This window comes from Trichophyton rubrum (genome assembly GCF_000151425.1).
Source record: "Trichophyton rubrum CBS 118892 genomic scaffold supercont2.7, whole genome shotgun sequence".
Taxonomy (NCBI): Eukaryota; Fungi; Ascomycota; class Eurotiomycetes; order Onygenales; family Arthrodermataceae; genus Trichophyton; species Trichophyton rubrum.
The window spans coordinates 990,267-1,014,999 of NW_003456422.1; the positions used below are offsets into that span (position 1 = coordinate 990,267).

Genomic DNA, 24,733 nt, shown 5'->3' on the forward strand with positions numbered 1-24,733 from the left:
TCGATCTCAGTTTTGTGGTTCGTACCTTTTCCGATGGGCTGATTAATTAGTTATCTCACGCTGCACACATTTTCGCCCAAAACAACCGTGACGGCCGTCTTCTCCTGGCGAAGCGCAGACCCGTGGATGGTTTTTCTATTCCCCATTTTGTGTGCGACAAAGCTCTGTCGTGCATCAGCTAGTTAGCATGACGCGCTTCTGAAGGGAAATCCCCCTCCCTTCCCCCCTTAGCCAGCAGAGCTACAACGTGAGAAAGGAACAACACCGCGCTCGGGGAGGCCGCCTCGCCTGGCTAGACATCGATTGACGAACAGAAGACACGACAGACCGCATATATGCTTCAGGAGAACCGGGGAGGCCTGGTAGATCACTGGCTGAATAAAAGGAGTGGGAGAAAGCGGCGCCCCCTCGTCCCCCTTTAACGGCAAGATTCGAAGAGTGCTTGCTTTCGTACCGTTTGCGATAACGCGCCGAACAAACAAACGACCTACCTGTTTCGTCGATTCTACGTCATCTCTTTGAAGCGGTCGCCATGGCTTCCGCGGCGTGCTCCTGCGCGAGCCTTCCACTGGAACAGCTCGCTCTTTACCACGCAGTCGACCCGGTCCTGTCTTCGATATTTGTCTTCCATGGGCCTGCAACCACGGCCAACTCAACCCTCAATAGCTCGCGCATCCAAGTCCATATTTTTACTGCAGATGGCCTACAAAGCTATCCGCGCGTCACTGTATCGCCGGCTGCTCCCCTGTATGCAGCTGTAAACCACCTACCACGCGAAAGGCAGGGCGACGAAGTCTACCGAGGGCTGGCAGTCTGTTTATTTAAGTACTTCTCGGAGATTCCAGATTCCGTGAAAAGTGAGCTGGTTGCGCTCGCACATCCAAGGAGACCAAGCTCCAAACCACTGCAGTTCTTTGATGAGCTGCATGCAGCGGATCTCGCAGATAAGATGGAAAAAGTGGAGAATCCGGCTGCAGTGGTTCGCGACCTGAAAGATGCGTTCGCGGATAGGGTTGTTCCATGGGTTGACATTGATCTAGTTGTCCCTGCGGGCACCATAACAGTCCCAACGTCACCGGGCGAATCGTCACGCCAGTCACTGCTAGGATATAGTGAATCAAGCGCTGAGTCGCCCATCTATGAGAAGTTTGCTGACCGGTTCGGTAAACTTGCACCACTAGTAGATTCTCTGGGTGAACCCATTTTTCTACCTACATCAAAGTTGCGCCGAGCTCCGTCGAAACCTTCAAATCTCAGCAAGTCTAAATTGTTTTCCACTACTCAAAAGGAAGCCCTTCGGCTTTCCATGTGCGAGTTTGTCGATACGGAAGAAAGATATGTTCATAAAATGTATGACCTCGTTCATAATGTTGCGCATGAATTTTGCCAAAAGGCAAGGGCGAAAGCACCGACGAGTACAAGCCCAGATGAATCAGTGTTAGCCAAGCTGTTTCCACCTTGCCTTAACGAGATTCTTGAAGTGAATATGGGATTTCTGGATGCTATACGTCTTGTCCTGGAGGAAACAGAGAAAGATGCCCTAGAAGACCTATCCCATGATACCATGCTTGACCCATCCGCCTTCCCTCGTGACCCTAATACTGGCCGACGAAATGATCTTTTGGGCGCAATTGCTTTCGCCCAATGCTTGCTTGACTGGCTTCCGCGTTTCTCCAAGCCGTATGGACAGTATATGCATGCCCATACGGGATTCTACTCCCTCCTCAATTCTTTTCTGGGCGATCAGAATTCCTCTTTTTCTAAACGGGTCTATGAGACTGGAGAGCAACGGATGCGTTCGTTACTCATGGAACCAATCCAGCGCCTTCCACGATACAGCCTCTTAATTGATACTATGACTGCATCCCTTCCATCAATGCACCCAGCTGTGAAGTCGTTGCTAAAGGCGCGCGATACGGTCACAGAAATATGTTCACTAGACTCATATTCAGCTTCTGATCACTCCCAGACACTGATACACTTGCGAAAGATAGTCCATGAGTGGCCAGAATTTGTCGCTCCAGCTGGCCGTTTAATCACCGCTGTTGATGTGTTTACCCTCCTACCCCCTTTCAGATCAAGCTCGTCAGGCACAAGAGGTCAACCAGGCATATTGTTGCTCTTTGCTGATTGTTTAGTATTCCTGACTAAACACCCAGAAAGCAAGTGGACGGCCCGTGGACTCTGCGCTGAAATTGACAAGGCTAGAGCGGATATTGATACAGATAGCACGGAGATTTCACCTCCATTAGACCTTATGTTCGGTCAACATATGCTCACTACCAGCATTCGTTGTTCACAGTCTAGATGTGGACGTGTCTTGTATCTTGTTCCGGCCCGGAATTTCATTCAAAACGAGCATTTGCGTTCCCAAAATATTATTCTCACCCTTGAACTTACATCAACGTACGAGGGGAAGGCTACCAAACTTATTGAAGAGATCACCAAGGCTAAGATTGAAGGAAGGTTCCCAGAGCATTATAGAGAACAAGGGAAATGGTCGCTCCATACTTCAAAGGGGGCGTTTGGCAATTTAGGAACAATGATTTGTGTGTTTGAACATGACGAAACGGAGCCGGATATTCCTAAGTTTCCATCTAGTGTTAAATTGATTGTGGATGCTACAAAAGACACCGTGGCAGATCAACTAAAGTCTGGTCAGGTAGAAGTCGTTGCATCGATTTTTCCTATGCTGGGAGGCTCCAGGTTCAGAATGGATTTAGATTCTGTCGTCGGTACTCCATCCAGTGACACATTTTCTGCGGAAGATTTTACTGCTACCCTGTCTAAACGAAGTAAGTAAACGTTACTCCTGGTTTGAGATACAACGACTAAACCATTTTCCTAGTTACGACTCTTCTTTGCCCTCTTTCTCAATCCCCAAACCCCCTGCTTACTGAGATAATTCTACAGAGCAACTTCAACATACTGCGAGTTGTTGCTCAACATATCTTAGGTGCCTCCAAGGGATCTAAGACATTCCGGCCACCATCCCCAACAAAGCTGTTATCTACCCTTTGGAGCGCCAGCCAACCTAAAAATCTCGGTCATGCTCCTTCAAAATCGCTTCCATCACTCCCAGCTTTGTCCAACAATGTGCCAACTTTGCAGCCCCAATCATCGAATACCAGCTTAGACGATGTTTCTCCGCAAAAACTTCCACATGGGGGTATAAGCATTCCCGATGGAACCGCAAGTCCACTTGAGCAATTGGAAGAGACATTTACCGCTTATATACTTGCGATCCGTTCAAGAAGTGGGAATATTGTTGGTCGCGTACTAAGATCCCGGGACCGTGTCGATACGACGGCGGTAAATGAGCTTTACAATATTCTTCTAGAGGACCCAACCCAACTTCAAGCTGCTGCAGAGTCCCCTGTTGATATACTGATAGTTGCTTTTGAGACCTTCCTCGACAAGGCTTGGAAGGAGAAATTTGGCCCGATAATACCCCAAACTTCCCTCTTGATTCTTCTAGCTAAATTTGATGCCTTGTTTCCCGGGGACTTTGAAGACTATTTCCATGGCTTTCTGTCTGAGATGAGTCCACAAACTCGCCGTGCGCTTACAGCATTGATACAGCTGCTTGCGCAGTTGCTAAATGACTCTGGGAACGATGGTGACAGAGGCGCATTAACGGATGTGTTATCCGAAATACTCACTGAGGACGGCGACGCAAGGAAAACAATACCTCTCCTTGACAGGCTTGTTGAAGACTTTGAAAGATTATTTGATGAATCTGGACCTACAGCATCTGAGGGACACCTTGCTCACGAAATAAATCGAGGCCTACTAGCTCCTGGATCAATTGGTTCGAATGCATCGTCATTCAGAAAGCGATTTGGATTTGGATTGAGTCGGGAAAACAGTATTAAAGACGGGGAGGGCAAAGTCAGCTCTATTATTCGATCTTTGAGCAAATCGAAAGCAGCTTCGGAGAACGATGTTCTCTCCAAGAATTCACTAATGCGATCTAAATCCACTGATATAGACAGTCGTCTGCATAGTCTTCTAAGACCCCGATCCCGAGATCGGCCTCTTATGCAGACAATATTTGCTCAAGATGAAGAAATTAACCGCCCAACCAGCTCTAATAGCAGCACACAGCCTTCCCTCGCTTCCATTGTCGAAAACCCTGTTGTAGGGCGAACCTCTACTCCGAGAAAAAAGAGAAGAAGCTCACTCTCTGATCTGAAAGATCTCCCAACGGCTGACATAGCGCCTCTATTTGCAAACAGGGAGTTTACAAAACCTTCAAATATTCTCACTTCCGCTCAAACTCCAGAACCAGCAACACCACCGACAAAATCCCTTGGGCTACCCATCCATAGTGCGCAACATACGCCTATTGAAAATACTCCTCCGACTAGAATAGCATCGCCGGTGCGTCAAATAGCTGCTAATATAAAAGAGGATGTGCCTCCTCCGTCTCCTCGAACGACACTAGCAGATCGATCAACCAATACGAGGCAGCATGCTTCAACGATATCTATGCCACTTCGGAGGAGAGCAGATAGTACGCGGGCGGGAACACCGTCTAAAATTGCTGGACCGCGTGACAAACCCACTCGACCAAGTAGCAGCGATGGCTATGGTCGTAGGCTACAAGCACAGTCAAATTCACCCCCTAAACCGCAAAAGTTACGGATGCAAACACCGCAAAAGGTATGCTTTATTCATCATTTATATATAGTCCAGGATATCTCTAACATTTCCAAAGTTACGCGAGCGTGTGTTAAATGAACGAAAGGCCATAGCTTCCGCAGAGTCATCCTTGCAGGCTGAACTTGCATCCGTCACTGAAGAATTAATGTCCACTTCTCCATCTAGAAGACGGCCATTGTCATCTGCTGGCCCCCAGGCAAGGCCTATTACATCATCCCCTGCCCCTACTTCATCCAATGCCCTTCTGCAAAGGGTTCGCATGCTTGAGAGCAAACTCTCTGCATTAACTTCAAACCTTGGTGCTAGGGCAGCTGGCCTTGAAAACGATTTGGAGAACTCCCTCCTGGTCTCCGAAAAGCGAGCGCGAAAACTTGACGAACTTTACCGTGAAGCTGGAAAAGAGAACGAAGCATTGTATGAGCGATTTAATAACGAACTAAGTAAAATGACCAGGGAAATTCGACTTGGTGCTGGCGAGGAGGCACTTCGAAATCAATTGAAGGATGCACTTGATGAAGTGGCGCGTGTGAAAAAGGAGAATATGCGACTGAAAAGGGAAATCGGCGGGCTGAAAGCGCAACAAATAGGTGATCCCTCGAGCTAAAATGCGTCGAGCAGCCTGGACCATGACCCGTGACGTTGACGAAGCCTGCTTCGCGGGCCCCCTTCAACAGATATGCATGAAGATTGCCTAGATTACTGTACATCACTAGTTGATATGTCAGAATTGGCGTTCAATGGTAGAACTGGTAATAAAATATGGGTTTGGATTAAATTTCACTGTGAGGGGGCTTATTCAGTTCTTGTTTACGTTTATTCATAATGAATGGTAAATCATATGACCTAGTATGATTGGAACCAACGTCGTCGTCGGGGCATTCTTCCCAAGTGAATTATTAAAAGTAGTCTATATCTTCTCGAGAAATCATGGCAGTATAACATACAAAATCTACTTGTTTCAGGAATCAGGCCACACTATGAAGCACCCAATTCCTCACACGGCGTGTCAAATGCTTTCCAGGATACAGCTTGAACGGTATTCGGGTCTATCCATTTGTATCTCACTTCCCATTCCACGCTCCAAGGTACATCAAAAGTACAATCACCTCTTGCCCCCTCAGTGTCTCTAACGGGTGTTCTTACTCGTATCTTTGTCCGGAAGGACATTGGTATGGATGGCATCCCCAAAAGCTGATCTTGTATACTCTCAAAACTTTCACCGTCTTTAATTTCTGGTGCCACATCTGTTAAGATAGGGGCAGAAAACCGAATTTTCCCAGGAGCAAGAAGAGCCAGGAATTTCTGAAACACAGATGGTGCTATGTTCAAAACTGGATCTGGTGGTCTCGTTGTAGTTGCGGATATTGGGTTCTGAGAAGCTAAATAGGTTACAAGTGTTGAGTCCTGAGAGGCGTGGCGGGACGGGGCACGAGATTCACGTTCCTCATCCATGGTAAATTTGCCCTTTGCCATGTCTCTATCTAATGATCTCTTCATGGCTCCCCCTAGTATTTTTCGGATCCTGACCAAGTCAGTTGGACTCAGGGGGCGGAGACGGATTGGTATTTCAGAATTAGGCGAATATTTGGGGAACTTTGATTTTTGTTTCCCCAAGAGTTTGTCACCCTTTCCAGGTCTCTCTTGAGAACGATCGTATTGCTGAATGCTAGTGCGGCCACGAATGCGGATCCAGTATCGGTTATCCCAGAGCTTCCAATCGGTCCATTCGGTATATATGAATTTCCCGATATCCTGCCGCCGGCTTTTCTGTCCTTTCTTCTGCAATATAACTCCGTGTTTAGTTTTTGTGGCTAAGTAATCCGGTATTGCCAAAGCAAAGTTTATTGTAGGCTGTGGTTTGCCTGAATGCATAGGCTGTCTTGATAGAAGCCAAACATTATTTTGTTTAGCAGAAAGCGGTGTAAAATCTTGGTCTCGAAGCTGCAGGTTACCGGGCAGGTTCTGGAGACTCGGGAGATCGGAGAGAAGCAATTTAGAGTTGGACTTTGACGCCGTCTTCTGATTTATGGCTTGCCACAAAACTCCGCCTACGGTAAAAACGGTGCCATTCATGCCAGATGGATCTATCCCGAAAAATGCCCTGTAAGCAGGATTGCGGAATTGTGACAATGCACTCCATCGGTCTGGGTGTGGTGATATAAGGTCACATAAGCTTCGCAGAGCTGATGCGTAAACATCCCGTACCCCATCTGGAAGAGGAGTGCGTGCCTGAACCGCATTTATCTGTTGTTTCGGAAGCTCAGAAATTATTGGCATTTTGACGACCATGGTACCGAAGCGGGTATCGAGGCTGAGGATCTCTACTTTCTTTAGGATAGATTCGCATAAGTCTCTGAATTTTTCAGTCTGCTCTCTCGATTTATCCACCAGCGACAGAATGGATGGCCGCTGTAGGGCGCGTGGAAGCAAATTTTCTGAGTTCAACAGTTGTCGTACTGTATTACGGATAGTAAATGTGCGATCTTCATTCGTGGAGTCCAAGACAAATGGTATTTTGTGTTCCTGGCAGGTTGCTACTAGTCGTGATTTCGAAAAAGAACGGAAAGGGCGAAAAAGATATATTCCACCAGTAGAGACTTGCATTTGCCCCGGAGCAAAATTTATGGTGCGAGAGGGCATTCTGAATGATGGGTGTGATATGGTCCCATCCATATTAGTGCTCTTTAGGATGTCCTGTAGAGATGTGACCAACCCGCTCTTACTTACCCCGTATAGTCCATGGCACTCTGGAATGGGTGCAATCTCATCAAAGCCGACCAAACCAAGTTTCCTGTGGCCTTTGGATACACGCATAAGAGCAGTCTCTACATTATCATCTTGATGATGCCCTAATAGCAAGGCCCTGACGCCATCTTTTACACAAGCTTTGCCTAGTATTTGATAACGAAGCATTCGTGCCTGCGTTTCAAATCCCTTTTTCGTCAATATTCCACCCTCAGGCCATTGCAAAGTAAGTACTTTGGACTGGACACCTAAAGGATATGTTAGCATGCCAATTACTCGAAGTTTACTAATATAAGGCGGGGATTACCTAGATTTTCCACACGCTTTGCAACTGACTGCGCCTCCTGCGAACTTTCTGGTCTGTATTTATGATCCACAATATAGGCCGTTACTTCCAGGCCTGGCATGAGATTCTGTGTGACTAGCTGACTGCAAAGGTAGGCTAGAGCCATTGAATCACTTCCACCACTGACAGCAAGACCTAAATAACACTTTTTAGAACTTCAGTCTTATATCAGGCCGTGAAGCATATCCTTCACTGTATCTCAAATGGATAACAGCAACACACCTATTCGTTGTAAAGATACATATTTACCCCCTTGCCAGGCTGTCCATAGTCCAGTGAGAGCTCGGTAGAACTCTTGAGGACTAACTGGTGATGACACAAGCGGCCCTATGCTCCTGCTAGAAACCATTATAGATCAAGGGATTGAATCCCAAGCTAAGGAATCTCCATAGAATAAAAGGGTATAAGAACCGTTCTATCTGGCTCTCGACTCTCCCAGAGCGTGGAAAATGTTTCTTTCGCTTTATCTTCAGTGGGCTTGTTTTCGGTGACTACGCGGAAGTTCTATATCACGTGATAATAGTTCCGCCCCGGTTCCGCGCGCTTAAAAGTAATCGCTTAAAATTTCAGGAAAGTCGTATGGACATACATTTAGCCGCTCGCTTCGGCGATCCGGATAAGCGAACGTAACTGCCCATAATCCAAGTTCTTTATTGGGCATCATTAGGAACAATTGGAACCATAAAATACACGGTTTGACCGGATAATGTTTTCTTTTCATAGCGCTCGGCGGCTGTAGACTTTAACACTCCTTTTTCTCTCGCGGCTAACTAACGAGTCAACTAAATTCTGGCAAAATTTCAAGAACGAAAAACCTTTAAATTTGATCAAATCAGATTAAAAGACGTGCAACAGTAGATAAGAGCTGTTTACCTTACATGTTCGCTCGGCTTACTATGCCATAGGTAACATAAACATTTGTGCCGGGCTACTATTGTAATATTCGACCACTGAAAGACCCCGAGATTCAATGGCAGGTCAGAAGGATAAGTCGCACGCGACACAATCCGCTCTGTGGACTAGGTCCCTTCTGGTGAGTACATTAACTAATCTACGATGCCCTAATCAAACAAACTGACTTGGATCTTGATTGTATAGGCGGGAGCAGCAGCTGGTCTCACCGTAGACGTTTCTCTTTTCCCTCTCGATACAATCAAGACTAGACTGCAGCAAGCCCGACATAAGACACATGGATCTTCAGTTGGGCGTTCATTGAATGGGAGTGCCAATGGCCTAAAAGTTTTACGACAGACTTTTCGCGGGATATACGCTGGTTTGCCCTCCGTTCTGCTCGGATCTGCTCCATCAGCTGCGAGTTTCTTCGTCGTCTATGATGGCGTAAAGCGATATTTCCTACCTCCAACCACCTCGTCCTCGACTGTCCCATGGCAGTACACATTTCTCACACATTCCGTTGCATCGTCTTTAGGCGAAGTTGCTGCTTGTGCTGTTCGCGTACCGACGGAGGTTATAAAACAACGAGCGCAAGCCGGTCTCTTTGGAGGCTCGACTTTACTAGCCCTCAAGGACATACTCTCTCTGCGCCATGGAAACGGGAGTCAGTATGGGCCACTCCTGGTTATTCGTGAATTATATCGAGGAACTTCTATAACAATTGCCCGAGAAATTCCTTTTACCATACTACAGTTCACCATGTGGGAAGGGATGAAAGATGCGTATACTACCTGGAAGAAAGATAAAAACGCAGGTGCTAAGGTAACAGGTATATCTGCTACGTCGAGCGCGGTTTTTGGAAGTATTGCCGGGGCTATCTCTGCCGGGTTGACAACACCACTGGATGTCATTAAAACCAGGGTGATGCTGGCCCGGCGTGGCGGGAATCCTGAGTCAGGTATGGGAAAAGTCAGAGTCAGGGACATAGTCAAAGGAATATGGAGAGATGAAGGTGCTAGCGCATTTTGGAAGGGGATCGGACCTCGAGTCGCTTGGATTGGCATTGGAGGGGCCATTTTTCTTGGGAGCTACCAGAGAGCGTGGAACTTGATGGAAGGCCATCACACCGAGCAGAAGCTCTAGTCAGAGTTGCTCTAGGGGCTCTGCAGCATTCTTCCCGACTAATAGGGCTTGACTGGTTGTATTATTTATTTTCAATTCATAGATGTCTATTTATAGAGACCTAACATTCGAAAGTCATGTGACCCGATAAGCTATCGCGGCTAAGTTTAGCGTTTAGTGACTGCCTCCGCATGTTCGCGGGACTCCAATATTTAACAATTATACGACTCTCTCAAGACCAACAGAAGCGAAAAATCACAAGGCAACCTCTACACTCTATACCTCTGTGGTAGACGTACTCCGGATCTATCACATGGGTTTCGGCTTGGTTTGTCAACTGAAGAAGTCAAGCTATTTTACGCACTAGTGTTTACTCCCTTCGAAAGTCCGTGGGCGACCAACATACCCTGCGCCGGACCGTGATAACGGCCGAGCAGTGCAGTGTCGGGTCGTATTTTCTGGATGGCTAGGAAGTCAACCCAACGGGTCAGCTACGGTGAGTGCTTTCCCGCTGAACCTTGATATATTTATACCTCCCAGAGCAATTTCATTGACTAGTGATTGTGGTTAGTGCTGTCACCACCAGATGCGCCTGGCGGTCACAGATTGGGTGTGAATGGTCTTGCTGTTGATACTACAAGCTCAACTCTGTAAGTAACCCTTGCGAGACTGTTGATTTGACGATGGATCACGATTCCACTATGATCAGCGATTTTGAGTAGAACTAGTCTGCTGACATTTCCAGATATTCTGCCGGGCGAGATGGCGTAATGTGTGCCTGGGATTTGAATCTCAACCTCCGAACACGTAATGACCTACACGATTTCACACAAAATAATACACCCTCCCGTTTCTCTACCGCTACCTCCTTCAGAAGCCAAGTCCAAGCGCACACACATTGGATCAACGATATCATCTTGACTCAGAATAATTCGACCCTCGTTTCCGCTTCTTCAGATACCACAGTAAGAGCATGGAGACCGGCAGCCGATGATCATGCACCTGCCGTTATTGGAAAACATACTGATTACGTCAAATGTCTTGCAACTCCGCAACCAGACGCTGACTGGGTTGCCTCTGGAAGCTTGGACCATAAAATATACCTTTGGGATATAAATGGCGGCGGGGAACGTTTAAAAATCGACGTTTCTGAATATGATAAGACACCTAAAGGCTCAGTGTATGCTTTGAGTGCGAAAGGGTCTATTTTAGCCAGTGGCGGCCCGGATAGCGTTGTTCGAATCTGGGATTCTAAAACGGGAAAATTAATCACTAAATTTGTCGGCCACACAGATAACGTTAGGAGTATCCTTCTTAACCGCGATGCCGATACAATTTTGACAGCATCGTCTGACCAAACCGTCAAAGTGTGGTCCATGGCAGCTGGACGATGTATGCACACTCTTACCATGCATAATGATAGTGTATGGTCACTATATTCGGACCACCCCCAACTATCTGTGTTTTATTCAAGCGATAGATCTGGCCTCGTGGCGAAAACAGATACCAGAAATGCTCCAGATATTGATCAGGGCATTTGCATCGCTGCCTTGCAAGAAAATGATGGCGTGTTCAAAGTTGTGGCCGCTGGGGGTCATATTTGGACAGCGACACCAAAATCCAGTATCCATCGTTGGAGCGATGTTGATATACCTGCAGAAATTGAAGCTTCCGCGCCTTCGCCACTCTGTCGACACACTTCAAGTGTGTCATCCCCAACACCCTCGGATGACAACAAAAATGACCCGCTATCTTCAAACCAGAAAATTCCTCCTAGTTCTATCCTGATTTTGTCAAACGCTGCTACGTTCCCTAACCCTATGCACCGTGAGGCTGATGTTGTAAGCTTATCCGTCTCTAGCTTACGAGCTCCCACTGATATTCTCTTGGATGAGGGAATAAATGTCGCAACTCCTCTTCAGTCATTGCCTCAAGAGACAATTGAAGGGCAACATGGCATGATAAAGCACATCGCTCTGAATGATAGAAAACGGGCCTTGACCCAAGATACCGCTGGGGATGTGGTGCTATGGGATTTACTTAGGGTAAGCTTTCATAATAGCTCTCTTATTCTCAAACACTAACGTCATATAGTGTGTTCCTATCAAGTTTTTCGGTAAACGCCATCTGGATGATGTTGCATCAGAAGTGAATACTACTGAAACAATTGCGAATTGGTGTACTTTACATACAAGAACTGGGAGATTGTCTGTAATTCTGGAACAAAACAGGTGCTTCGATGGAGAAATATACGTTGATCAGGCCAATCTCCCTAACACAGATACTAATGCATATCGAGAAGATCAGAGAAGTAAGTTATGATCTATCATGTTGTAATAGAATTCTTTGATAACCGTTGTCATAGTCAATTTTGGGAAATGGATATTGAGATATCTCTTTGATGGAATTGTCAAAGAAGAAGTCCGACGTGATGAGGTTTACAGACAAGCCCTTAAATTGAAATATGAACAGAAAGGAGAATGTGACTATGATATTTTGGATACTATAGCGCTTCCAACAATTGCGACACCCGGTTCTCCTGACACACCAATTCCCCCTAGCTCTCCTGGGATGAAAGGTGCGGGTGCAACCCGCTCAGCTATGGCTCCAGGTATGTCAATCGGCATCGGTACACCAAACATGACTTCACCTTTCCCCGAATTACATAATTCTAGCAATGGGCCTCTCACAAATGACGGTTCTGTTGGTAAGGACCCCACGGGCTCCTCCGATTATTTCACCAATGCGATGAAACGCCCATCAACGGATGCTGCAGATTCAACTGCAAAATCTCGATTCTCTGACGAACAGCCACCGCCTTCTGCCCCCATTTCAGGCCCCTTAGAGTCAGAAAAGGAAGAGAGATCTAAGAAAGGAACAACCCTTTTTGGCAAGAAATTCCAAATGACGTTCCCGAAGAAATCTAAAACGTCTACGGAAACAAAGCCAATTGCGGAAGAGAAGACAGAAGAATCAGATAAATCCTCTGAAAAGGATCGCGCCTTTGATGAAAATTTTCGCGGAGTTATCGACAGGATACATGCCGATTATGATGCTTATGCGGCGGCAAATCCTTGCAAAGAAATAGAAACATTAATCACCCCTACACCAGAGAATGAGGCACCAGTTTTGAATATTCCACCTCATATAGGTATCCTTATCCAAGAAGAAAATCCAGATTCAGCCGTTGCTGCAGACCTATACAGGGGTACTGTTGGAACTGTCCGTCAAGATATTGACATATTTGAGAAGGCTGCCCCTACTTGGCTGGCTGATCTCCTACTTCGTGTAAGTGATTTTTAGTTATATTTCCTCATCTCTTGATTCAACGATGCATTGCTGACTGCCATACCTTACTCCTTACTTGAAGAATATTGTTCCTTTTAAAGAAATACCCAAAATCGCATTCTCCTTGAAGCCATATCAGGATTCTCTTCCAGAGGTCGTTAAACCTGATACGTAAGTGCATCTCCTGGAACATATTGGCTTTGCGATACATTAATTCTTATTATCAATGGGGAGCACACTAATAATAAAGTACAGGGCCGCTCCGAATAATTCATCTCGCCTCAATGCAAATCGAATGCTTCGTGCGAAGAAAATTCTTGCATATGTTGCAGAACGAATTGATCCGCAGAATGCCGAAACCCTAAGTGAGGATGCTCTAAAACCCGAGGAGTATCTCGAGCTATACTGTCAGAATACAGTAGGTCACCTAAAATGAATATGTATGAAAAGTGAAAGAGATGGAAAACATTAACAAGATATCTATGTAGCTTATACCTATGGATATGACCCTTGCCACCATACGTACCCACCTATGGAAGACAGGAAACGATATGGTTCTTGTGTACAAGGCAAACGGAAGGCGAAAGATTCCAGTTTCTGTAGAAGACGGCGAGGCTGAGAAGAACAAGAAAGTTGGATTTGATCTCGCGAGCGCCGAAACCACAGGAGCTGACCAGAGACCACAAATGAATGGAAAACACACTGACACAGATGTAGCTGGAGCGACGCTGGCTCATTCACTACCTGAATCGGACGTCGCGTCGTAGGCAAATGATATTGTGGTGCATCATATAAATCAGCAAATGATTTAACTAGTCATAGGTTTGTGTATATATTGGGTCATGGCGCAGTACATAATAAAGAATGTCAACTATAATCAACTACAATTATTAGGGTCCGTGGCATAAGACTATGATCAAGGTATATATATTATAAAAAAAAAAAAAAACAATAGGGCATCTGAGTATTATGTAGGCCATAGGTATCAAGAATCCACGCTCTTCTCCTTTGTATAACGCCAAAGGGGGAAAATATGGCCAGGAAACAGACAAAGACCCAACTCCTACCAAATAACTGTCCACATTTATAATTGCATATCAAAAGGAGGCAGACTTTTCTGTCCCAAGCCCAAACAGGACGGGGAAACAAAGTAAAATCAGAGAAGGGAAGCAGTAAATATGAAGACAAACGAACCAATGCAAGTCATAAGGGACCAAATCCTCCAAAATATTTATGTGATTCACAATAAAATCTATTAAATACTTATTTCTTAGCGGGTGGGGGTGTAGGAGGCTCTAATATGTGGGTGTGTCCGGGGGCATTGATAGTCTGGCCGGATTCTTCCTGCCTACAGACCTCACAGCTCCTCACCCACTCGTTGTCCAATACATCCTGTAAGGTGGCTCTTTCCTTAGGGTCGAGCTTCAGTAAACGACTGATGAGGAGACGGGATTCCCTAGGCAGAACTCGTAATAGCCGCCAAGGTCCTTTGATAGGTTCTTGACGTTGGCCTGTCGCCTTCTCTGTGTTGGCAGTCCCCTTCGTAGAAGTTTCATCCTTAGTGTCATTGGTGACATGCTCATGTTTGGGGTATTCTTTGTGATCTGATCTACGGCGATGGTGGTGGCCGTCACCTTTGTTTCCGTTAGGCATGAAGTTATTGGTTGGTTCTCCTGCCACGGATCTCGGCCGACCTCTAGAAGGGTTACCAAATTCTTCGGGTGGTGGGGTATTGGGAGAGGGTTCGGCAATGAACAGTTTGAACGAATTATCCTCTTCCTTGGGCTGTTTCCATGGGAATCGACGAAGGATCATGCAGCAAAATATTATTGCTAAGGACCACATGTCTGCTGCACAAGGGTCATACTTTTTATTATCATAAACCTCAGGAGCCAAGTATGGGTCTGAGCCAACGACACCTGTATGATTCATTAGTGGTCTTCGTCTTGTTTGTTTATAGGATGATATAACGGAGTGGTAGCTTACCTGTGGCTTGAACGGTCCCTGTTTCGAAGGGATACCTGAATACAACAGCGCTACCGAAATCTATCAGCTTCATAATACCTTTGTCATTGACAACGACATTATCCAGCTTGAGATCTCGATGGGCCAAGCCCATGCTATGGAGATAGCTGACTCCGTTCACAATCTGAAGCCACGAGCAAGCAATCTCTTCCCTTGTCATTTTCCCGGTCATAACAATGGCAAAAAGATCGTAAGGTGCAAATTCCATAACCTCATACCAAATGCCGTTCTCGCGAATAATATCCAGGGTCTCGATGATGTTTCCGTGGTGTAATGTAGAGCCAATGCAAAACTCCGCTGTAACTTTCTTCGCGTACTCCCTCTCTGATTCCCATGAATGTTTTTCCCTGAACTGTTTAACAGCAAAAGTGACTCCATCTGAGCTACGCTTGAGCAGCCTGACGGAGCCTCCAGCACCTGCGCCCAAAACTTTACCTAGCTTTCCGTATTTTGATTGCAGGCCGTGGTCATCGGCAAATGGCACACTAGGAGCAGTAGACTGGAAGGGAACGTGTTTGATGGAGGACCGGGAAGACTTCATAGAAGATGGTGATTCTCCACGTTTGTGCTTGCGATCTATTCTAAAAAAGCGTCTTAGTTCAGACATCGAGCCTGAATGTTTGGCATCAAATTTCTCATCATGATGTCGATCTTTCTTGCCACCGAATAGGTGGGGATGTTTATGATGATGGTGATGATCCTTGGCTTCAGATGAATGAGCAGAGCGTGGAATGTTGTGCGTTGATAATGAAGTGGTGGAATGTGATTTATGTGGACGACGTTTGGCATCGACTCCTCCAAAAATGAACCTCTGATCAAGATTCGCTAAGTTTTTGGTCTGTGGAGGTCTCTTGTCCCGGGCATATGGGTCATTTTCGTCCCCTAAAGGGGTTATTGTGCCTGATCCCAGAAGCGGAGAGGCAGGCCGTTTGACTTCGAACCTAGGAGTTCCTGGAGGGCTCTCTTCCGAGGGACCGACGAAAAACTTTCCACGGTTTAAATTCGATAGTTTTGGCGGAGGTGTATTGCTGTGTCCTGAAACTGGGCGTGTTGAGGGTGCTGTAGAGGGTGAGGAAGGCCGGGATGAAGAAAAGGAGGTTTGATTTCTGATATAGTGCTTGGAGGGTCGTTCGCTAGATGAGGAGGCTTCGGGGGTCATCTCTGTAGTCTCTAGTAATGCACGGTTATGTCCATCTTTTGGGTGTTCCGGCAAGTCGATAGGCCCAAAGGCAGGAGACTGGGGCTGGGATGGAGGAGGAGATATCGCTATCGATCTGTTGAAATCACGGATACTTGAATTTTGAGAAGGAACCTATATAAATGTACAGTTAGCAATGCTATTTAATTATTGAATCAAAATATCATCAAAGCTTTCCTCTAAACAATGAAGATCTATCGGTCACATACCCTCGAAGCAGGCAGAGAAACTGGATCAAATGCAAAGTTGTGTAGCCTAGTTTCCTGAAGCCTGGATTTCTGGAATGCAGAATCAAATGGTATGAATTCACCACCTGGGCCCGCAGGTGTAGGGTCAGCATTTCCCTTGACAATGGTATCTGGAGAACCACTGGACGATAGCAAGTTCTGTGGTGGCTCGATCTCCTGGTTCTGCGCGGCAAAACGGACTGTATTTGGCTCCTGGGCCTTCTCCTCCGCCGAACCTGAACTAGCAAGCGGAGCCATGATGACGATGAGGTACTCTTCAGAGCACGCTTCAGGCGGTCTTCTGGCTCGATATGTTTCTGCTGCGTTTGTCCTTTTATTTTATATGGAAGTGATGCTGCAAGATTGTTAACTGGGAAGGGCCTAGGGCAAGCTCTCTCGACGGACTTGCGGGCACAGAATCATTCCTCCCAACGCGTCGCATCCGACCGTCTACTGGTGCAGATGCAACGGCGAGCGTCCTTCGGCGCAGCGCAGGCTGGGATGCTCCTGCTGGGGGGCTTTTCCAACTAGGCCAAGCCAGGGAGGGCGCGAACAAATAGGAGGGGCACGGAAGTCGGAAGGATGTGCGCCAGGCATGCGAATCGCGGCAGGGTGGGAGAGACGGCGGCGTCAAGCAGACGACAGCAAGCAAAAGACTCCGTATCGGTTGGTGATAGCAGAATGATAGATGAGAGATGAAGTGCTTGGAAGCGAGGAAAAGACGAGGACGAGGTTCGACGAAGAAAATGTTGCGGTTGAAATCGATTTTCGGCCAGGCAAAGCTTGTTCAAACTCAACTTCTCCCGGAACTCGGAGGGAAGAAGTTTTGATATGCCGGGCTCGTGTCTTCTGATGACACTGCGCGAACCGCTAGACGCAGACGAAAGCTGATCCCCGGGAGACTTGCTGCTGGCCCGACTCGACGTTTACCGACGACGTTGTTGTCTTCCAGTCAGTCGAGAAGGTTTTTAAAACTACCAAGAAACGCAGCGGCCGAGGTAGCTGAGTCAGCGAGCGATGGCAGCAGCAGAAGAAGAAGAGACGAAGAGAAGAAGTCGTTGGTTTATCATACACTGTGGCTGCCGTGCAATACTGTACACTGCTCTCTGGGCATTTCCAGGAGCTCTCTGCAAAAAAAAAAAAGGGAGGCTGCTGAATATATATAGAAAGAAGCCCAAGAAGTAGAATTGCCCACCCGCAAAAACGCCATGCAATGGCCACGCAGAACCCGTTCGATCCGGCCGCCCAGTCTGGACGAACTCTTGCAGAAAGTAGATTACCTCGGTACATGTTCCTCAATGCTTCCCCTTTCCTCTGTTCTTCTAGAACATCTCCACGCGAGGTGAAGGAATATATCGCGTTCACGGCACAACCTTGATGCCGATGGACTTTGCCTGGGCTATGATGCTCATACATAGTCCCTGGAGGCTCAAACCCGACAGTCGAAGCTCAGTCTGTTTTATCTTTGCAATCTCATACACATGTTTCAAAGAGACATTCCCAATTGTCTCGTGGCCCGGTCGTTCGCCGCCCCGGATGCGAGCTTTCCTCGGTTCAACCTTGGCCGCTTGCAGGAGAAGCCAGGATGTCACCGGAGTTCTGAGGTCGAATGTAAAGGATCGATCAGGGCGGATGGTGACTCGTGCGGGTATCGGAGTTCCGACGTTGATGTGTGCGGTTCGCGCATTGAATTCCTGCTCTCGCTGGTTATACATGCAAGTCCTGATTCACGGCAATTGAGTCAACAGCCAGCCTACCTTACAAAAGTCCATCGACTTCACGCCTTTACTTCCCAGCGCCGGGCCAACTGGAGGGCTGGGACTGGCCTGCCCGGCGCCCACGATGAGCTTCACCACCACGTCCTTTGGTATAGCTTTGGCGGCCATTGTTGCGGTTGCCCTCGCAAAAACAAGCCAGAAACCGAGTGAGTAAAAGAGCAGCGTCCTCTTTTCTCCTTCTTTCGAGATCTTCCGTCGTCAGGCCACCGTCAATTGTTTGCTTCTTCTTCGTATTCCTCTGCGTCTTCTTCTGCTTCTTGATTCCTGTCAAAGATCAAAAAGTTCTTCAGAGCTTGCGCTAAACTAAAAGTAGCAATATTAGCGCTAGCCGCAGGTCCTGGTCGTAACCGCCGGGATCGCGCGTAATAGTAAGATAGCCGCGGTCCTTCCAACGACAAGAAGAAAAACGACGAGGAGCAAGCAAGCAGAAGGAAGCCTGAAAGAAATTTTGACGTTTCATTTGCATCTGTGTTGCTGTGCCTTCTTGTAACTAACGCGCACAGCAGGTATCTCCTGTGGCCAACCAGTACGGTATATCGTTTATCCGCCACATCCGCTCTTCTGCTTCGGCCTTTGGTCGCGCCTCCTGCTGGTTCCCCTCCTAGATACAATCCCCAAGTCGAATACTGTCCTCTGACAGACTCAACAATGAACTGGTTTAAACAGACGTATGTACTATCTCTCTCCGTGGTCAACTATATAGATGGCATATGCTGATGTGTTGACTTTACAGCCTGGCCAACGTTGCCGGGACACAGGAGCCGATCTATGGGCCCACGGCTATACAGTCGGTGGTTGACCAGGCAAAGACGATACCCTACACGGAGGTGAATAAGGATCATTTACGATGGGCAGCGATGCAGTCGACTTGCGTCGAGACCCAGACCTTCTATCTCTTCTCGGATAACGGAGATGTTGCCTCCCTCCAGCTGATCTACAACAATGTCGTGTGAGCTTGTTCGACGATGAAGATGTCGGAGCGCATCTTTTTCTTAGCCTCTGCCCCCCCTTGTTATCTACTCTTTCATTATTTAGTAGAGATGCTGATATATTTTGCACTCCAGTGGCCTCCATACAACTTGCCAGTTCAATTGCAAAGTGTTCTCCAAGGATCCAGCGAAACCTCACTTATGGGCCTCCGACCCCGTCCAGAACCATATTTTTGCTGAAGATATGCTCTCTTTTGGCGGCGACAATGTTGCCATCTCTCTCAATGATGAAGGGACCGCATATACCATCAAGTCGGCTATCAACGAAGATAGTCTAGTCAATGTTACCATCACCCGCACTGCTCCAGGTTTCGTCGCAGGTAAGGACGGAATCTCGACATTCGGAACCGATCCAATGAATCCATGGGGCAGTATGAGACATGCCTTTTGGCCACGATGCAAAGTTGAAGGTTCAATCATTACCCGCGAAAGAGAAATCGACTTCGCCGGAAAGGGATTTTTCGTCCATGCACTCCAGGGCATGAAGCCCCATCACCTTGGTATGCTCCCCACACCCCTTAATTCCGTTTCTTACAACTCATGGATACCAATTTTGACCATCCGATTTCTCGTTATAGCTGCGAGATGGAATTTTGTTGACTTTCAATCACCCACCTTCTCTGCTAGCATGATGGAATACACGACGCCTCCTTCATACGGCTCCACCGTCGTGAATGTCGGTGGCGTAGCAAAGGATGGAGAAATTATATATGCCGGTGCCCCAAATTCCATAACTCATACTGAAGCCACCCAGGATTCTGAGAATGACTGGCCTGAACCAACTGCTCTAAAGATCACCTGGTCTGGCAAAACGGCAAACGGTAAACTCTTCGAAGCTATAATCGAAGGTTCCCTGGGCCAGAGAATGGACCGAATTGATGTCATGGCTGAAGTACCAGGCTTGATCAAGTCTCTTGTCGGCAGTGTTGCTGGGACACGACCATATGTATATCAGGTCAGCTTTCGACTTCTGTATAGTCTATTCTATGTCTGTCTCTCCAGAACTGACATTCCTTTCCAAACAGTTCATTCCACCGCACAAGCTGCCCATCAAGATTAAAGTTGGAGATGGCGAGGAGATCACAGAAGAAGGTACCCTTTTAATGGAGGCTACCTTTATCTCCTAGTGGGATATGTCATGTCTTTCTATCCTCTTTCTACGATTGGCGTTCGTTCAGGTGTGGCTCCGGAAGGTTCTGCTGCTTCACTCTGCTGTCCCTCGTTTGTCTCTATCACATATATGTTTGATGTCCCCTCTGTCCCTTCGCTCAATGGCCAAAATTTGCCGGCATGTCATGAGTCAATGGCGGAATAGCCACTAAATTCTGGCATTACATCACGTATATATGTTTATATATACGCACGCACGTACATATCATCAACACCTATCTATAGTCATTAATCCCAGTTCCCGGCTTTGTGGTCCAGGGACATACTGTGTGTTTCCTTTCGACTCCAGCTGTGGACTCAGAACTCACTCGGAAGCCAATCGTCCTCCCTCTCTCTGAGTCTATGACCAGTAACCCTAGCAGCCACGAATATACATATACCTGTCATGTCATCAAGAGCCAATCCAATCCTCAAAAGAACTCAGTCAAAGCTAGAGGTCCTTATCGGTGTTCTTCTTTTTGCTGGCCCAGCTTTCTGTTGTCCATTGTCCCAGTAACGCTAGGTTGAATAACACATAAAAACACAACACAGAGCAACTCTCTGCATCTTCACTCTCTTCCTAACCGCATCGCATATTCTATTCCATACCCGATTCATTCCTCCATCAATCCACCTATCTAGTTCCCTTCCAAGTCAGTTCTATCTCTACCTGAAATTGCACAGCTAGTATCGTGCCTCTGCCGCTCAAGAATGGAGGTACCGCTTAAGCTGAGCAAGAGGAAGAACCATACAGCCAAATATTTGCCCAGAAGATACCGGTAAGCTCGATTGTGGTCCAACTCTTCAAGGAAGCCTTACCAATCGCTCAATGTGGCTGCAGAAAGAACAAACGAGACAACATCATGGGCATAAGTAAGTACAGCGAAGAAGTCCCTACCTGTCAACTCCCAGACTGGATATAACTATAGAAAAAAGACTAACAACGTATCTACTACAGCTAAGCCTGCAATTCGGTATGAGGACTTTCACGGCATTTCATTCAAAAGCTACTTTACTACCATTCTATATTGGGGCTGACCCTGTTTCCCAACTGTAGCCGCCTGGCGCGCCGTGGGGGCATTGTACGCATACAAAAGGCGATTTACAAGACAGTGCGAGAGATTGTTGTCTCTCGCCTCCAGACGGTAAGGAAGAGCTAGCTTAATATAACCCTTGATATGAAAGACTTTTACTGACATGCTCCGCCTGACAAGATACTGGAACAAGTGGTCATGCTCCTAGAATCTACTGACACGCCTGCTAAGACTCGCAAGGTAAGCATCGCTATGCTCTCTTACTTGAATACTCGGCAAAGTAGCTAACATTTATTACAGATAGTGACGAGTTCCGATGTGAGTTTATATTCAGACGTATTGGCTATGTTATCATTGGCAGCTAACACCGTACCGATGGCTAGATTGTTTTCGTCCTAAAGAGGGTAAGCTGCTCCCTACTATGTAGACACATAATATACATATGCCTGAGTGAAGAGCTAATCATTCTGTTTGTAGCTTGGGACGACTGTTTACGGTTTTGATAATCACTAACCGTCTATTTTCTGACCGCTACGGCTTCCCATTTTGACCAAGAATCTTCCTTTTGTAACTTTGCCAACGTCTTTGTATGACGGGCTGCCTGTTGGGTTGTCGATGGAGCATGGTTTGTTCTACAAGGGGAGAGAGTTAGCTAGTGAGTTAGGCATGCATCCAACAGGGATAACTATGAAAATCCTGGCCAACGGCCGAGCGGCTTGACCCGCAGAGATCCTTGAAGCCGATTTGATCATTCTTGCCGATTTTGGTCCACTTTGCAATGTTCTCTTGGATGGTCTGCATCCAGTGCATGAACGCGCGTCAATATAGTGGTCAACTTGAATAACTACATTTCGACAGAGTAGATGTTGTAAAGGCGAGTGCAGTTGTATTGTACTTAAGGGACAGCATGTGGCCGAGTATTCAAGTTTCTATCTCAGTTGACTGGGTGGGCTGGTTATTGATAACTAGTTAATGGCTGTTAAGACAGGCATCGCGCATGCAATATGAACGAATGGCAGTAGTAGCGGCAATTCAATAAGTGTGACTAACGAACGAGGGTATACAACGAATTCAACATGGAAACCAGAGTAGAGCCTAGCCAGCGAATGTATAAGGAAAGATAATGAGAATCCCACACCATCAAGACAGGAGATATAAAATAGAAAGAAAAAGGAAGAAAAATATACAGCGTTACTTGTTCCTTTCCTTCATAATAGTATGCTTCAGAAAGCTCCGTGCCCATGCATCTTGCTTATCAAAACCGATATTAAATATCCCTGGTAGAAAGCGCTTCGAATGGGCATGATCGTCAGCAAACATGGGACCATCCAGGGTCCGAAGTCGGCAATTAGCAGTGGCTGCTTCTAGTAGCCTTGTGCCCACTCCGTTTGTTCTAGCGGACTGTCTAACCGTCCATGCACGGATTATGCCCGTCCATCTAGCAGAGCTCTTCCGTCTGGCTGACCGTGGTCGTACACCCGGTGTACTGGCGTCGGTAACAGTCTTACAGGTCCTCATAACAAGGACACCAATGATATCTCCACCTTCATCGCCGTTGCCAGTGTTGGGGTCCCGAGCAACGAATACCTCATCGCGTCTATGTGATAGGCCATGAACAGAGTCTTGAGAAAGCCACTTAATATCCCGAGTCTGCCGGATTGGGACCATATATCCCTTGACCATAAAGCGGATCACCAGGATCAGAACAAGGAGGCTCAACGTCCAGACGCTGAGGATTAGGATAAGGTCAGCGGGCGAACCCGAGTAAATAAATTTAGAACTCGATAAGAAAAATAGTATTCCAGCCGCAATCACTGCGGGGTGTGAAATGATTGCTCTGACGGCCAGTATTCGTTGCTGAGAGACACTCTCTGAGATTAGCCCAAGGGCAGATGTAATTTCTTCCTCGGACTGCGTAGGGTATACGGCGAGATGGCATTCGGTAGGTAGGGTACCAGCTGAATCAACGCATGAAGGATTTGTGGCCCTAGAGTTTCTTCGTGCCAGTCTCTGGACGGCTGGTAGTGAATGCAAGCCTTCCTGGCTCCCTGATGAACCATAAAGGGGAGTGCATGATGCGTCAAGACCGTTCTCTATGGAGATACCATAAGGAGAGTAAGGGTTATAGCTTGCATCATCCGGAAAAGTAGATATTTGTAGATTAGTCCTTAGAGAAGAAAGGAAAGCTAGCATTCTAAACGTTAGCCCGAAAACACGGCGGGTCACCATCGCCTTTTTACACAGTTCAATGGGACATACCAACTGGAATAAGAAGCCCCGGGATATGATCACCCATTGTCAAGTTCTGCAGAGACTCCTCTACCGTAGAAACGCCATGAAGGAGCGGGACTCGAGAAAACATAGAAGAGAGGCCATCTTTCGAAGTAGATGGAGCTGGGCGGGGTTCCCGGCTCTTTGAGTGGCGCCTCATTTCTGATGTATCTGATGATGAGACAAATCAGTTAACTAGTTAACGTGTCCCTGAACAATAGTAGTATTCAGTATTCACGAAGGTCCGTTAAATGTGGTGTTTAATGTTGCGAGAGCTGATATTTGCATCCAGGCAGACGAGAAGGAAAGGAAAAGAAAAAAAAAAGGAAGGTATGCTGAAAACTAGTTATCCATTATTAAAAACAAGAGGTAAAAGAGAGGCATTTAACGGGCAAATAAGCAGAGAATTCCTTCAAGGGGTATGAAAAGTCCAGAGCATCGGATATGGCTTCCAGGTTCTCGCATCCTTTTCAGCGAGGGGGATGCTGCCCATGAAGAGAGGGACAAGGAAGAAGAAAATAATCTAGTAGAAGTGAAAAAAGGGAGAAAAAGAAACGAAGAAAAGAGAACGGCCAAATGGAGTCGAGCGCACCAACCTGATGGTATATATAAAGTAAGCGTTATAGAGAGATCCCTTGTTCAGCCTCTCACTCGCCCGTCCAGGGTCCCGTCCATGTCTGGCGAACGGGCTAGCAGGTCCACTCGTGAGCTCGCTTGGCCGGGATCCCGCAGTTGATGCCAGTGAATTAAATAACCGACATCCGTCCCCATCGTCTAGCGTCAGCAGCAGCCGAATCAGACCCGCTCTGCGTGGACGAGCTATCGTCAAACGATGGAAGACGGTAGGAGGGAGATGCTGGCGTTGTCACTCCACCACCCTTGGACGCGGAAAAAGCAACAAGCAGCAGCGCAAAAACGACAGGGAAGAGAGGGCGAAAAATGCCCGTCCCGATGCCACAGGAGGCCTGAAACGCAATCTTGGCTTTCTCCTCCCTTGAGCCT

General features: G+C 47.0%; 9 protein-coding genes across 10 annotated transcripts; 5 read left to right on the forward strand and 4 right to left on the reverse strand.

The window, feature by feature from the left end:
- Positions 1–532: 532 nt before the first annotated feature.
- TERG_06348 (uncharacterized protein) lies at positions 533–6,204 on the forward strand (the record flags this gene model as incomplete). Of its 2 annotated transcripts, XM_003233307.2 has the most annotated exons (3): positions 533–2,795; positions 2,849–4,665; positions 4,721–6,204. In XM_003233307.2, 3 exons carry the CDS (start codon positions 533–535, stop codon positions 5,267–5,269), a joined length of 4,629 nt encoding a protein of 1,542 aa, XP_003233355.1. In that variant the 3' UTR covers positions 5,270–6,204. The 2 variants fall into 2 exon arrangements, with proteins under 2 accessions (XP_003233355.1, XP_047606895.1); XM_047750179.1 differs by having other exon boundaries at positions 2,849–6,204.
- On the reverse strand, positions 5,641–8,105 carry TERG_06349 (tRNA(Ile)-lysidine synthetase; the record flags this gene model as incomplete). Its single annotated transcript, XM_003233308.2, has 3 exons — positions 5,641–7,658; positions 7,718–7,891; positions 7,979–8,105. 3 exons carry the CDS (start codon positions 8,103–8,105, stop codon positions 5,641–5,643), a joined length of 2,319 nt encoding a protein of 772 aa, XP_003233356.2.
- A 621-nt stretch (positions 8,106–8,726) lies between these two features.
- Positions 8,727–9,793, forward strand: TERG_06350 (uncharacterized protein; the record flags this gene model as incomplete). Its single annotated transcript, XM_003233309.1, has 2 exons — positions 8,727–8,789; positions 8,855–9,793. The coding sequence occupies 2 exons, from the start codon at positions 8,727–8,729 to the stop codon at positions 9,791–9,793; spliced, it is 1,002 nt and encodes a 333-aa protein (XP_003233357.1).
- A 749-nt stretch (positions 9,794–10,542) lies between these two features.
- Positions 10,543–11,856, forward strand: TERG_06351 (uncharacterized protein; the record flags this gene model as incomplete). The annotated part of the gene is made up of 1 exon (XM_003233310.2): positions 10,543–11,856. The coding sequence occupies one exon, from the start codon at positions 10,543–10,545 to the stop codon at positions 11,854–11,856; it is 1,314 nt and encodes a 437-aa protein (XP_003233358.2).
- Positions 11,857–14,323: 2,467 nt separating this feature from the next.
- TERG_06352 (HAL protein kinase) lies at positions 14,324–17,318 on the reverse strand (the record flags this gene model as incomplete). The annotated part of the gene is made up of 3 exons (XM_003233311.2): positions 16,493–17,318; positions 15,047–16,397; positions 14,324–14,979 (listed from the first exon to the last, which is right to left on the reverse strand). The coding sequence occupies exons 1-3, from the start codon at positions 16,766–16,768 to the stop codon at positions 14,324–14,326; spliced, it is 2,283 nt and encodes a 760-aa protein (XP_003233359.1). The 5' UTR covers positions 16,769–17,318.
- Positions 17,319–17,671: 353 nt separating this feature from the next.
- TERG_06353 (ribosomal protein L11) lies at positions 17,672–18,579 on the reverse strand. Its single transcript, XM_047748603.1, has 2 exons — positions 18,268–18,579; positions 17,672–18,204 (listed from the first exon to the last, which is right to left on the reverse strand). Exons 1-2 carry the CDS (start codon positions 18,394–18,396, stop codon positions 17,872–17,874), a joined length of 462 nt encoding a protein of 153 aa, XP_047604588.1. The 5' UTR covers positions 18,397–18,579; the 3' UTR covers positions 17,672–17,871.
- Positions 18,580–18,936: 357 nt separating this feature from the next.
- TERG_06354 (uncharacterized protein) lies at positions 18,937–20,404 on the forward strand (the record flags this gene model as incomplete). The annotated part of the gene is made up of 5 exons (XM_003233313.1): positions 18,937–18,956; positions 19,022–19,237; positions 19,353–19,777; positions 19,856–20,232; positions 20,303–20,404. The coding sequence occupies 5 exons, from the start codon at positions 18,937–18,939 to the stop codon at positions 20,402–20,404; spliced, it is 1,140 nt and encodes a 379-aa protein (XP_003233361.1).
- Positions 20,405–21,289: 885 nt separating this feature from the next.
- Positions 21,290–21,973, forward strand: TERG_08902 (uncharacterized protein; the record flags this gene model as incomplete). Its single annotated transcript, XM_047749019.1, has 7 exons — positions 21,290–21,299; positions 21,385–21,400; positions 21,484–21,571; positions 21,641–21,700; positions 21,761–21,778; positions 21,844–21,864; positions 21,938–21,973. 7 exons carry the CDS (start codon positions 21,290–21,292, stop codon positions 21,971–21,973), a joined length of 249 nt encoding a protein of 82 aa, XP_047604589.1.
- Positions 21,974–22,651: 678 nt separating this feature from the next.
- Positions 22,652–23,891, reverse strand: TERG_06355 (uncharacterized protein; the record flags this gene model as incomplete). The annotated part of the gene is made up of 2 exons (XM_003233315.1): positions 22,652–23,646; positions 23,720–23,891. The coding sequence occupies 2 exons, from the start codon at positions 23,889–23,891 to the stop codon at positions 22,652–22,654; spliced, it is 1,167 nt and encodes a 388-aa protein (XP_003233363.1).
- Between the last annotated feature and the right edge of the window lie 842 nt (positions 23,892–24,733).

Excerpts from the sequence above, each read along its gene's own strand:
- TERG_06353 (XM_047748603.1), bottom strand. The coding sequence starts at position 18,396 with ATGGCCGCCAAAGCTATACCAAAGGACGTGGTGGTGAAGCTCATCGTG. Across the intron at positions 18,205-18,267 it reads AGTCGATGGACTTTTGTAAG|GAATTCAATGCGCGAACCGC; the intron begins GTAGGCTGGCTG and ends CAGCGAGAGCAG.